The sequence below is a fragment of the Lonchura striata genome, chromosome 2, assembly GCF_046129695.1.
Source record: "Lonchura striata isolate bLonStr1 chromosome 2, bLonStr1.mat, whole genome shotgun sequence".
Classification (NCBI taxonomy): Eukaryota; Metazoa; Chordata; class Aves; order Passeriformes; family Estrildidae; genus Lonchura; species Lonchura striata.
In genome coordinates, this window is record NC_134604.1 from 93,657,380 (window position 1) to 93,670,425 (window position 13,046).

The window sequence follows — 13,046 nt, forward strand, 5'->3', positions numbered from 1 at the left end:
AAGAATTAAGTGACCCAAAACCCCAGTACTGAACTGGGAAAGGGCACTAACAGTTTGCCTGCTGACAGAAGCAGACCTTTATGTCTTTTCACATTAATTCAATATGTCACTGATTTCTAACAATAATAAAAATGCAGTTGTGGTATGAGCATTAGTACCTCAGGACCAGGCACAAGTGAATCCTAGACTATGAGATAAAAATAATAAACCCATGACACTTACTTACACCTAAAAAGTTGAAAAATTAGACTATTTTTCTTTCTCCTTTTTAATTATCTGCAGAAAATATGCAACATTTTATATATTTTAAATCATGCAAATGATATAAATTGTAAAAAAGGGCTCTTTTACGAGGTCAAACTTTTAAAACTTAATTTTTCTGATGATCTTTATAAATATATTTCTACATATCAATATAAATTTTATAGATTCATGAATTTATAAATATATTTCTAAAGTTCATTTATTTGTTCAATTAAAAAGTAACAGGCCTTTACCCCTTGAGGCAGAGAAGATTTTTTCTGAAAAAAGTCTGAAAAACTCATAAGCAAAACAACATTACAAGCACTACCAGAACAAAACAGAAGGTTTTGTACTGTAGGTAAGAAAAAAGGTTCTATGAAACTTGAAAGAATTTACCTTGACAAGAAGTCTGTGAAAGAGAGACGTACTGGATACCCATGTCGGATAATTTTGACCATGTCTAGAACACCAATGTACTGCAGTTGAGCAGACACATAAAAATTATCAAAAGTATCTGGCAGCTTGGAGTTATTAGGTTTTATACAATGAACCAAATGTGGTGTGCAGTTCTGCAGCTTCCCAATAATATCTGCAAGTGATTTCTGGGGGAAAACAAACAAACAAACAAACAAACAATTATCAATAATTACTGTGCAGGTAAGACAATTATTCAATACATATGCTCTTCCTAACTTTTTAACATCATTTTCTCAAAAGGGTTGACAGGTCATGCAAGTAGATTTCTCAAACACAAGACTTTTCTTTCTTCCATTGCCATTTGCAGAGGGTAATCCTGCCTTTTAAACATCTGGAAATTCTTTTGCAAATTTCTGTCCATAAGATGTTCACTGACCCTGAGTTGTATTGCCACAGTGGTTGGGCCCCCTCGTTCCAGTCTCTGAAGAAATGAGGATGTTCCTTTCTTTTTCAACAGCTGTGGAAGAGAAAAGCATACACACAACAATTTTATCTCAAGATAGGCAGTAGACCTTTATTGTCATTGTTGCAGTTGAAAAATGAATTGATGAAGGAAAAAAATTGTACAAACACTGTGCCATAGACAAGGATTGAGCTTCAGAAAGAAATAGAAGGTGGATAAATATCTTCAGGTATTTGCAGAGCCATGACTGGTGAGTAAGTTCTGATTTCAAAAGCAGCTACATACATTATAATGATAATACACTTTTTACAAATAACTGGGCAAATCAATGTGTTTCAGAACTTCATGGCAGAAGCAGGACTTGTGCAGTTAGTATCCCATAGAGTCTAGAAGTAGGAAAATTCTGTAACTCTGTAAGAAGGTGCCTTATGCCTTTGACAGGTGTTTAAGTCAGTAAATATAAGAGTACAGACAATTTTAAAAAATCTCAACAGCAAAACAATAATACAAATATTTTTTAAAACTCTTCTTATTTTTCTTGCACATCTGAACACAGTTAAACTTCTCTTTTTTATTACATTTTCACCAATTAGAGTCATAAATTATTAACAACTTCCTATCTCATTAGATCCAATGTTATCCCATACATCAGAATTGGGAGGGGAAAATGAATTTATTTTTGCTGCTCTACTTCCTATCCTTGATACAGAAATGGCAATAATCATACTAAAAGTGGTCCCAGAATTTAGGGTCTTTTGTTAAATCTTCTACAGAAGGGCTAGCAAAATTATTGCATTCCAGGACTTGGCAAAGCTGTGAGATTTAAACTCCTTTATCAATGACAACCTTTCCACCTCTGACTATCCATTGCCTTTCTTCAGTCCACTTATCCCATAAAAATCCCTTTCTATTGAGTCAGCATATTCTGGCCTACTCCTTTTCCCAATTTTATCTAAAAAGCTTACATCTTCTCAGCTTGGCCCATTAAAGCCAAATGCTGTTAAAATATTGTAGTGCAAGCAATTTTCTACTCACCATGCTAAACTTTGGAGCTCTTTTTTATTTCACTTACTAGGATGCAATAAGATTTTAAAGGCAAATTCACTCTCAACTTCAAAACTAAAAAGTAAAAGACATCTGCTTGTTCCAGTTTTTCTCATAAAAGGATCCACTAGCATGCCAATGACACTTTTCAGTTAAAGTTTAAAAATAACTGGGGAATATAACCAAAATAAAATCTTCTTCACCTTACAGACAATGCTGTCACCCCTTCCTCTCAATATTTAAGTCAATAGTTCAAGATTGTTTCCTGGCTTAATGGGAGATCTAGGAACAACACTTCAGATGCTAAAACTCCTGCCTGCTTGTCCATGTTACATATGACTTCCCATGGGAAAGAAAAATTTGTTTCAGAGTGAGAGAGAGAAAACAAATGAAAAATGAAAAAAAAGACAAAGACAAAAAATTAATTTAATTCAAACTCTCAAAACTTGGACATATTTAATTGTCACCTATGGGCTAAGGAAAAAGGCTATATCACCCTGTAATATACAGCTTCATATTGGAATATCTTGTACCTTTAATCTACCTGAAAACCCCCCCACATATATGTATTTGAAATCTCGGTTAAGAAGCTAAAAATCTCCTCCTAAAATTATCTAAAGACTTTTGCTGTATAAACTCTGAAACATACAAATTCTTCCAAAGTAAGTGAGGAGAAGACAACAGAGACAAAATGTGCACTGGGAAAAGATTAGGAAAAAAAAAGGGAGCAAGAGTTGATGTGAGCAAGAGTTGTGAGAGTATCAATGAAGATATTTTTTTATCTGAAAAGGGCACATGATCTTCATAAGTCACAGAGGCTTGAGCTGTCATCCCCAAATTCCTATGACTCCTTTGAGCTCCAAACTTCTGGCCAGTTAACAGATCTGTTCATGTCTACCGTAGAATGGATGCATTTCTGTTTTGGATTCTACCATTATAGCATTAGTTCAAAGAGGTATCCTTACTTATGCCATCATGCTCAGCAGCAAGAGTCATTTATGGAAAGGTAAACAAACACATAGCCATAATTATAGACATTTATAATTATATAACCTTTATTTAGCTAGGATTGAAGTGACAAGATGAAAGAGGAGGGGACTCACAACAAAATCCTCTTTGACTTTAACTTTCTCTAATTCCCTTCCCTGGATATGATGGAGCCTAGGTATCTTCCCATACACAGCACCATGTGTACCTTCCATTTCATGACTCCTACTGCCTACAGTATGATGTATGTTGTGACTCAAACTTCAGATATAAAAGGAATGTCAGTGTCTAGTTGATAATTTTTGCCTTAATGTCCCTCCTTCTCTCCCTCCTCTATTCTATTTTTTTTCCTTCTTTTTGTTGCCATTAACCTCTGAATACATGCCAATAAAAATACAGTGGTCATGATTTTCCAACTCATAATAATTTAAATGTTAAGCTGACAAGAAAAAGCCCCTTACATTGCATTTGCAATTACAATAAAAAATAACAAACCTAACATTATTGCAGTCCACCACAGCAGATTTTCAAGGCTATGTTGAACAAGGGAAGGAATTACTTGGGACTGCACGGTTACAGATGTGGGCTTGATCCTTAATAGAATTTAAGCCCTTACCTACTTCCAGCTCCTGCATTGAGTGTCTATTCCAAAAAAAAAAGTGAGCGTTGCTTTTTGCCAGTGGAACAGCTTAGTTCCCTAAAGTTCTGCTCCAGTCCTGCAGGGCAGCACAGCACCTTGCTCAAATTAGGCCAACTTAGTATCAACAAAATGTTCTGTCTCACCTGCACAGCTCTTCTCAAAGCTTGTGCTTCAGAAGCAAAGCCATCCTTGTCTCTGCAGACAGATGAAGGATGAAGTCTTCCCACCTTCCAACTAATGCCTAAAGGTTTACAGCATTCTCAATGAATCTGAAATGTCTGACTTCAGATATCATGCTACCCAAAGGAATTGAATGTCTTCTGTCTCTCAAGAGAGTAACTACAGGTGAAAATCTATTCTGGACATGTCAAAACCATCATAATTTCCGAGATCCCAGCTGTGCAGTATTTTGCCCTGGTTTGATTAGGCTTCTAACTCAGATATGCTTTTCATGATTTCTCCCATGTATGAGACTAGGATCTTTTTCAAGCTTTTTGGTAGCTTCCTCTAGGGAGCTGTTACTACAGTGGAAAGGCACCTAAAGGCACCTTGTAAGGCCTCAGCTGTTTTCTAAATATAGCCTTAAACCAACACCACTGGCTTCAGTTTTTTTTCAACTGAGATTACTGACAAGAACAGTAGTCAGGAATTATGCTGTTATCAGCAGGGGGACTATAAGGAAAGTCCCATTGCTAAAGCCTTCCACAATGACACATGAGTGCAGGCTCCTTAATCCCATGACAAAATCAATTTTATGCAGCTGTAAACCAAAAATAGAGTTGTAAAATTCAAGAAGCCTGGTGAGACAGCTAATGCAGAACTTGTAAAAAGTGTGTGCTTCTTTTGTAGAAGGATAAATTCCAAAGCTCTGTCATGAATTAACTCACAAAGTCACATTATTTCTTTTCAAGAGAGATGTTCCATGTTAATGAACAATTAATTTTCTGATAATCTTCCAAGTTTCTCTCCTGCTCCTCTCTCTTTTTTGTTTTTGTTTATGGTTTGTGGTTGGTGTTGGTTTGGGTTTTTTCTTTTAACTTTTTTGTCTGACTTAATTATCAGGAAAAGAGGTAAGTTCATAAATTAGGCATATTTTATTTGATTTAAAATTAACTGGGAAAATTTACTATAAGAGACCATTTTAAATAACAATGGTGGCCAAAATTTACATTTTGATCTTCATACAAAATCACAAAAAACTGTATTTATCAAACCAGAAATCTTCTCATGTTGACATAATGGCATTAAGATTTTATTTTTATACTTCCTATGTCTTAATTTACTCAACTATTCATCATAAAGTCTTTCAAGGAGACAAAACAATATATACAGACAAAAATTGGTAAGACTGCATTCACTGCTAATAAGCCCTAGAACCAGGCAATCCTGGAATGATTTAGGCTTGAAGGACCTCATCATCTTGTTTGACTTTCTGCTCCAAGAGTCCAAGAAAAATATTTCTGAACCACAATTGTTAGTGTTTGTAAATTAGAACCTTTCCTCACTTTTGCTGCTTTACTGTTGATAGTAAGTAGTAAATTATTTTAATAGCATAATGACTACAGAGAATGAAACAGAGAACAAGATGGCTCAGAGATGACAAAATAAAAGTCTTCAAGGAGCCAAGAGCAGAAAGAATTCTAAATTCTTACCTTGCTGAGTTCAATATACTTCTTCGCTTCTCCACTTGCACAGGTTACAGATGTTTTTTTACTTAGCAAAGCTGCTTTACACCCTTTGATTTTAAGGGAATGATATGGAGGAACAAGTGATCCAGTTTGTGTCAGTTTGGATTGGAACAATTGATTGATGACCACATTTTCACTTGCTGGCAATAAAAAAATAGAAAGAAATGCATGAAGATAAAATATAAATTAGAAAATTATATATATTGTATTTGTCAGTGAAAAGACACATGGTAGGAGAGAATTAAATAAGTAAGCCTAAAACAAATGGAAAAATCAAAAAATGAGCACTATGAAAGAAAACTCAATATCTGAAAATTGTAACACTATTTTCATCAATTCAGATCCTGTGCTGAACAAAAAGAGGGCATAAACCAAAACCCTTCAGACCAATGTGTCTAAACTTAATTACTTATGGGATTATCACCTCTGAATTTTGTTCCATTACAGATTCCCTATTTATCCATATATTAAAGCAATGTAAGAGATGAGTTCTGCACAATTTCCTAACATGAAGTATTTAGGAACAACTAAGGCACTTGACAAAAATAAATTATAGACACTAATTGCACTAAATAATTATATATTCACAAAACATGAGAAGGGATTTTTAAAAAGAGCAAGGCAAAGAAGAGAACTGTAAAAAATTTGGTTTCTCTACATCAAGACCACAATTAAAAACACTTACAGAAAAAAGACAATGGCATAGATATATGTTATTACTAGTACGTATACTTCCAGGAGGTGCTTTTAAACAAACAACAAAAAAATATATATATATGAATTTTAAGACAGATAGTATACTTCATCCTAATTTCAGTCTGATTATCCTTTATAAATTTATGGTCACAGGATTTTTAAGATGAACATGATAATTACATCCTGCTTGTACTGCCACAGCACCAATAAGTGCAAGAACTCATGTGATACATCCTTAACCATGCTGAATTCCTGTGAAAGTTTTTTTTAATAACTAGAAAATTGGAATTATAATCACATACATAATACAAATAAGCAAAAAAAAACAGAAAGATGAATGGGATAAGCATCATTTTACCTGCTAATTAGCACAGCAGGTAAAAAATTTTCAGTTTGCTCTTCAGTAAATGTTTACAGGCTTCTTACTATATATGATAAATTGAATAGATTTTTTTCCCTTTTTCTGTGGAGATTGCTATTCCTTACTTTACAGGAACATTAAAATTATGAGGAAGATATGTAAGCAGATAATTGAAATTTTTTCAGCACAATCAGTGGGCATCAATACACATATGTTTAACAGCAATAAGTAAGATTAGGACAGGCATAGAAATTATGTCTTTTGAATTAAAACAGGTACATCCTATGTCAATAACCTCTCCTGATAATTTTCAGCAGGTATGTTCCACATTCCTACACATATATACAAATTACTTTTAATGTTATTATAATTAAAAGTTTTGATTGAGGAAACAAAATTCAATGAAAATCAAAGGATGCATGCACTTAAGTTATACATTACACAACTTATGAGACTGACTCTAAAGGGTATATGTCACTGACAGTTAACAGGTTTTAAGCCTAAGTCACTTAATAAAGAAGGCAGTTAGTCCTTAAAGTCCTTAAACTTACATGTTTGTAAATATTCTCCTCACAGAATTCATTAATATTATTATTGACTCCTCAGTTGTATATATATTCACTCTCATCGTATTAAACTCTTTATATCAAATCTCATCCTTCATTCTTGCTTTTTAATAGTTGCATAGCTGATTACACAAAACAGCAATGAAAGTGCAAAAGGGACTAAGTGAGAGAATGGAAGAATGCTCTCTCACATCAAATGTATTGGAAGTTGTCATACCTTCTCTTTGGTAGATTATCATATATATTCCAAGCATTAAGAACTATAATATCTCTAAAACTACAAGCAATATGCTTATATTCAATAAAATTTCTTTCATTTCTTTCTTCATTTGGAATGTACAATTTTTGCATCTAAAACACATCAATTATTTTATTAGGATGCTCAGTTAATTTTGCAGTAAAATTGTTAAAATGCAAAACATTTTAACAGCAGGCTGCTCCTTCTAAGGAAAGAAATATAAGTATATAATATATTAAGTAAAAAACACTACAGTGGTTGGAGACATGACACCTCAGGGTCATCTCTCTGGCAATTCTCTGAGGAAAACATTTTGTTTTTCCTCTCCAAAAAGGGAAAATTATACAAGTTATCATTAATCCAATTATTAATAATTATTAATTAATTAATTAATTAATTAATCACATGCATTATTATTATTATTAGGCATAATTATATAATATGAACACTGAAAGGCATTTAATTTTGCATTTCAATGGACATTTATATCTATTCACCGAAAAACATAAGAACGCCCACAAGTTACTGCTTTTAGAAGGGTACTCAAGCAGTGGAGTACATCCCACTGCCTCTGATTTTGGGAGCCCAATTTCCTTCTATTTTATGAGTTTTGTTTTTGCTGTAGTTCATACTCATTGTCTTCTGTAAGTCATTCTCACCCATCATATTACACCTTATTTTTCTTTACATCACATCACATGATAAAGATGCTCTATCTTCATTAATCTAAAAGCTTTTAAATTAGAGCAAATTTCAAACAATACTGTATGCAAATACTTCATAAAGATGAGGGTGATTTTTTTTACTGGAAATAAAAAAATATATATTATATATATATATATATAATATATAATATATATAACACATATATATATATATACATATGTCTCTTAAAACTAAAATGAAAATAAAAATCAAGTCATAATATCTTGATTTCTTGCAACAGTAACCACAAAATCATTTACTTACTTTTCATTACAAATACGAGATTTTGTGAAAGGCAATCTTTATTTTTTTCTATCGCACCAGCGATTTCATATGTAACCTATAATAAAATATTGTGACATCATTAGTAATGACCAATGCATCTTTTAAAAATCTTACAGCAGTAGAAATGAAGCTATGTTTTTTTCCACCCAACAGTTAAAATCTGGCATCAGGTATTTTTGGCATTTTCTAAGTGCCTACAATGCTGACCAGAAGAACTGGTTGTTGAACATTATGTGCCTCTGCAGCTATACAGAAATTTCATTAGTCTGATTTTAAAACATTTCCATAATACAGGGCTTTGAATCAAATGTCTCCTACTGTAAAGCAGGAGACACTGAGCTAACAATGCTTTCCCTGGATGAGAAAGCCACTCCCAGCTCACGGATCTCCTTGTCAATGACATTAACCCCACTAATCATGACAAAGCAATCTGAGTCCAAACTCACACTCAGGACAATTTCCAACCATTGACATATCCTTTGGAGGTAAGTTCTGTCAATAGATTGTACACAAATCCCATTTACATTTCTAACAATTATGACATAAGAGTTTTGGTTCACCTCAGTTTCCTGCTGTTGTAATTTCAATAATAGACAGCTAGATTGTCCCTGCATCTGTCATCTGACTGCAGATAAATTCTAACACAAGGGATAGACACTCTAAAAATTGAGCAAAATCCAAATTCTAGCCAGAGGTGTTGAGGGTACATCCAAAATTAAGAAATATAACCAAATGTCTCTTTTAATACTGAGCCTATCCCTGAAGACATTGCATACAAAAAGAGCACTAAGACAAGAAAGCAGTTGGTTTTTTGGTTTTTTTTAAACCTTGTATGGGGGTGGATGAAAAACAACTAGTGAATTTACAGACTTTAGATGCAAGAAGCTCTGGCTTACATAGTAGTAGAACCCAAAGGGAATTTTTAAGTCAAAAAGAAAGAAAAATATAGATTTTAGTACTTGCATGCTTAGACAGGTATTACTGGAAACTTAGAATGCAGTTCAGTTTTATTTACCTTGGGACCATGTTTCTATCTAAAGCCTTCTTTAATTTTTTGTATTGGATCTATATCCTAAGCCCCTTAGGTGTTTGGGGAAATTTTATTCTTGTACATTTAATAAAGCTGTAAATATATAATTAAGATTAGTAACACTAATCAGTGCATTAATTTTCCACGGGGTCACTTGACAATTATGCAAAGCTATCTTGCTCACAAAAGAAATTATGTGATTAGGAAGTGTATAATCTGTTAGAGTGAGTAATTGCCAAATGATGCAATTACTATAGCATCTGACATGAACAAGGTATAACAAGAGAATTATGGTTCTTTTGCATGACAAATCTAATGTATTTTCTAATTGCATTCCTAAGAACATAAACATAGTTAGCAAACTATTAGAGTTCTTTAAGTATACTGTTAAATGCTTTTAGTGTACTCAACATAAATGTTGTGCCATCTTGGTCCATAAAAGGTAATTAACAGAACTTATATGACAAATCCATAAAGCTAGTTCCTAATTGAATGTCTTGGGCTTTCACTAAATTAGAAGAAGAGAATTAGTATTGGTGGGAAGAGTAGGTAAGTACAGCAGTGGGAGATATTATATCATGATTAACTGCCTAGATTAAAACAGGGAGAAGTTTCAGTATTGATGCTGGGATAATACATCACAAACTTCTGGAACTATATTCATAAGATATATTTCATATCATAAAATAGATAAAAGTTAGGGGGATTCCCTTTTATGAAGAAATTGTTAACACTCTAAAAAATTTTCCCATAGATGTGGTAAATTAATTCACTGCCTAAAGACATGAAAACTGACTCAATGAAATGATACTCTAGGGTTCCATAGTCATTGCCAGTCCCACAAAATAGAAAAAGAAATAAGTTCTCTTCCAGCTGCCAATTTTATTGATTTAATCTTGCTCTCATCAGAGATAGCAAACTACCTGCAATCTAAAGCACATACATTTCCCTCAGTTTTCTTCCATTGAGTTTGTAAAATAAACACTGGCCCAAACTCTGCATTGCCTGGCACTCAAGCACAGTGGATAGTTATTCTGGGGATTCAAAAAGCAAGAAAATATTGTATGCTTTAGAAAGTATCACTTACTTAGATAATGGGTCCAGTATTATAAATCATACTCCTTATTGTCTCTTCTATTTATCACAGTTTGCTTTATCTTGCTTTAAATGGTAACTTTTTAGGGTAGACAGTGTGCAAACCTATATGTCTATGTTAGCCAAAGGAAAGAAGACCTTTATATATTAGCCAAAGGAAAGAAGACCTTTATATAGTATCTGAATAGCTGAAATGTTTCTATTAAAAAAAAATACTGATCCATACTGCATTTTATTTCATTATAAGGGATTAAAACAAAATGGAGTTGGATTTGCTTTCCTTCTAAATTTAAGTTCATAAAGGAAGAGAGTTAATATACGTCATATTGGGTATGGCCAAATATTCATCTAGTCCTGAATATTTCAGGAAAACAATTGAGGAGTATTTCCACTTTGCCAGTCACCAGTTCTCTCCTCAGCTTTCAGGGCTCTGCCCATGAAGACACTCTTGTCTTGCAGGCTGTATCTCACCTTTGTGTTTAGTATCTCTTGACTCACATTTCCTCCTCAAATCTCTGTTTCCAGATCTCATTAACATTTCCAGTATCTCTTTAAGACTCTACGTCAAGGAGTTACACTAATTACTAAGTTTGAGGAAAAGAAAAGCACCCTAAGTTTATTTGTTTTGAACCTGTTTTCTGCTTGTATAAATTAGCATAGCTGGTTTTAATACCACAAGAGCTACCAGATAGAAGCAAGAGCTAAAACACTCAGAAAACAGGAGACTCACCTGATATGCACAGAGCTGACTTTGGGAACTGCATATTCCTCTTATCTTTTTAAATATTCTTGTCTCTTTGCTTCATTAGTTATCTTAATGCCAGAAAACTCTATATATTTTATTCTGACCTAAAGTATCCTATCTCATAATATCTCACTTGCTTAAGGGATTTTCTCCAAGTTTATTTGGTCTCCCAGTATATTTTATCAACAGGACCACCTTTACACATAGTTTTCATCAAGTCCTCAAAATACTTTTTTTTTTTTTTCGGTAAATAATTTTCATATCTTGTGATAGGCCAAAAAAGCTCATGGTTAATGGCAGATTTGGCAGAAAACCTGAAGCAAACTAGGGAAATGCCACCTGGAATATTAAGAACATTCTGGATGCATTCCCAGTTAAAAATGAAAATTTTATTATTTTAATAGCAAAATGTAACTGAGAAACTCAGTTTTGCCTGTGTTGTAAATTTTAGGTAATAAGAAAATAATTAGTTCATGTAGCAAAAGAGAAATCTTTGAGAAGATGTCCAAAGACAATTTGGTGTACAGAGAGACACCTGCAGTTGCTAATTTTCTGCCAGTTACTTGAATGTGAGTGATATGCTTGCATGTGCCATTTTTTAAGTATCACTGGGTTTATCAACCTCCCAAAACAAATCTTGCTAAGCAATGAGTGAGTTAAATAATTTTATAGTCTGTCAAGTCTTATTCTAACGCTGTGATAAAATAGCATTTTGAAAGAAGGAATTATTTAGAAACAAAATAGACAGATGGGGAAAGCATTTTATAATTTTCTCCAGCAAGTGAAAATCCCAAATCAAGACTACTTAAAGAAAGAAAGAGAGAAAGGGAAAAAAAGCAAGCCTGTCTTGCCTATGTGAAAACCAGAATGTCAAGTAGCCCTTATATGTTTTGGTACAGTTTTTTATTAGATTGATTTGATTGTTCTGTCTGAGGATTCAGCCTGGGGGAAAAATAGTGGAAGTGAAATAATCCTTATTGATTAATCCCCCTCCTTTTGTCTTTTGATTTAGAGGTTCAGTTTCAGCATCTGCCTGGGATATACAAGGCATTTGAGAGAAGACTGCCTTGGTGAAGGTGAGCTGACAGCTGAGAGGTATTTTTGATATGCAGGTAGCTGAGAAATGAAAGACATTGATCTGCACTTAGAGGAACATTACATGCACTGGTTTACAGAGCAAAGAACTTGATCTGTAGGTCAGTTCATTACAGTACAGAACGTCAAAACAGTGGCAAGGCAAACAGCAACAAGGGGCTTCTTTAGTTTGCAAATCCATGTTTAATTTAAACAGCAGAAAGCTTAAATTGTGATAATGTATTATTCAGATCACATGAAAATGAGGCAAATACCATTACGTTAAATATGACTATTAGGTAAAGCTGTGTCTCTTGGCATTGTGCTAAGACAATATATTTCTGATTTACTTAGTGATATGCTAATTCTTCCACAAAAATTTTAAAAAATAAAGAACTTTGAACCCTTGAGAAAGTTCAATGATGGAAATGTTATTCTTCAAAAATCATGGCTATTGATATGTCTGACAATTCAAAGATATAATTAATGTGAAGCCCTTCTTTAAGTGAGAACCCACAATGCAAATATTAATAGTGTCAATAAATGAACCTGGAAATTCAGTCATTCAGTATTACAGATTCTTAGGATAGATTCAGCTGGTGATCAGATAAAACCCTTTGCCACCTGAAGGCAAACTTGCAAGGTTCTGCATGTGCCTCTTCCCCCATAGACAATCTCTGTGAGAAGCGTCTCAGAATACCTACAGTCATATCAGGCCTCAGAAACAAAGCAATGCCCTAGATAAGCAGAAATTTTCTGGAAGAAACCA

The 13,046-nt window shown here is 33.6% G+C and overlaps 1 protein-coding gene across 8 annotated transcripts in view; it reads right to left on the reverse strand.

Moving 5' to 3' along the window:
• The window catches only part of MYO16 (myosin XVI), a 358,973-nt gene that overhangs the window by 87,158 nt on the left and 258,769 nt on the right, over positions 1–13,046 (reverse strand). For all 8 annotated transcript variants that reach the window (XM_031503852.2, XM_021545590.3, XM_021545595.3 and 5 more), the window contains exons 24-27: positions 8,313–8,388; positions 5,447–5,622; positions 1,097–1,177; positions 640–845 (exon numbers count right to left, since the gene is read on the reverse strand). In XM_031503852.2, coding sequence (XP_031359712.2) covers positions 640–845; positions 1,097–1,177; positions 5,447–5,622; positions 8,313–8,388 — 539 coding nt within the window. The remainder of the gene's footprint in view (positions 1–639; positions 846–1,096; positions 1,178–5,446; positions 5,623–8,312; positions 8,389–13,046) is intronic.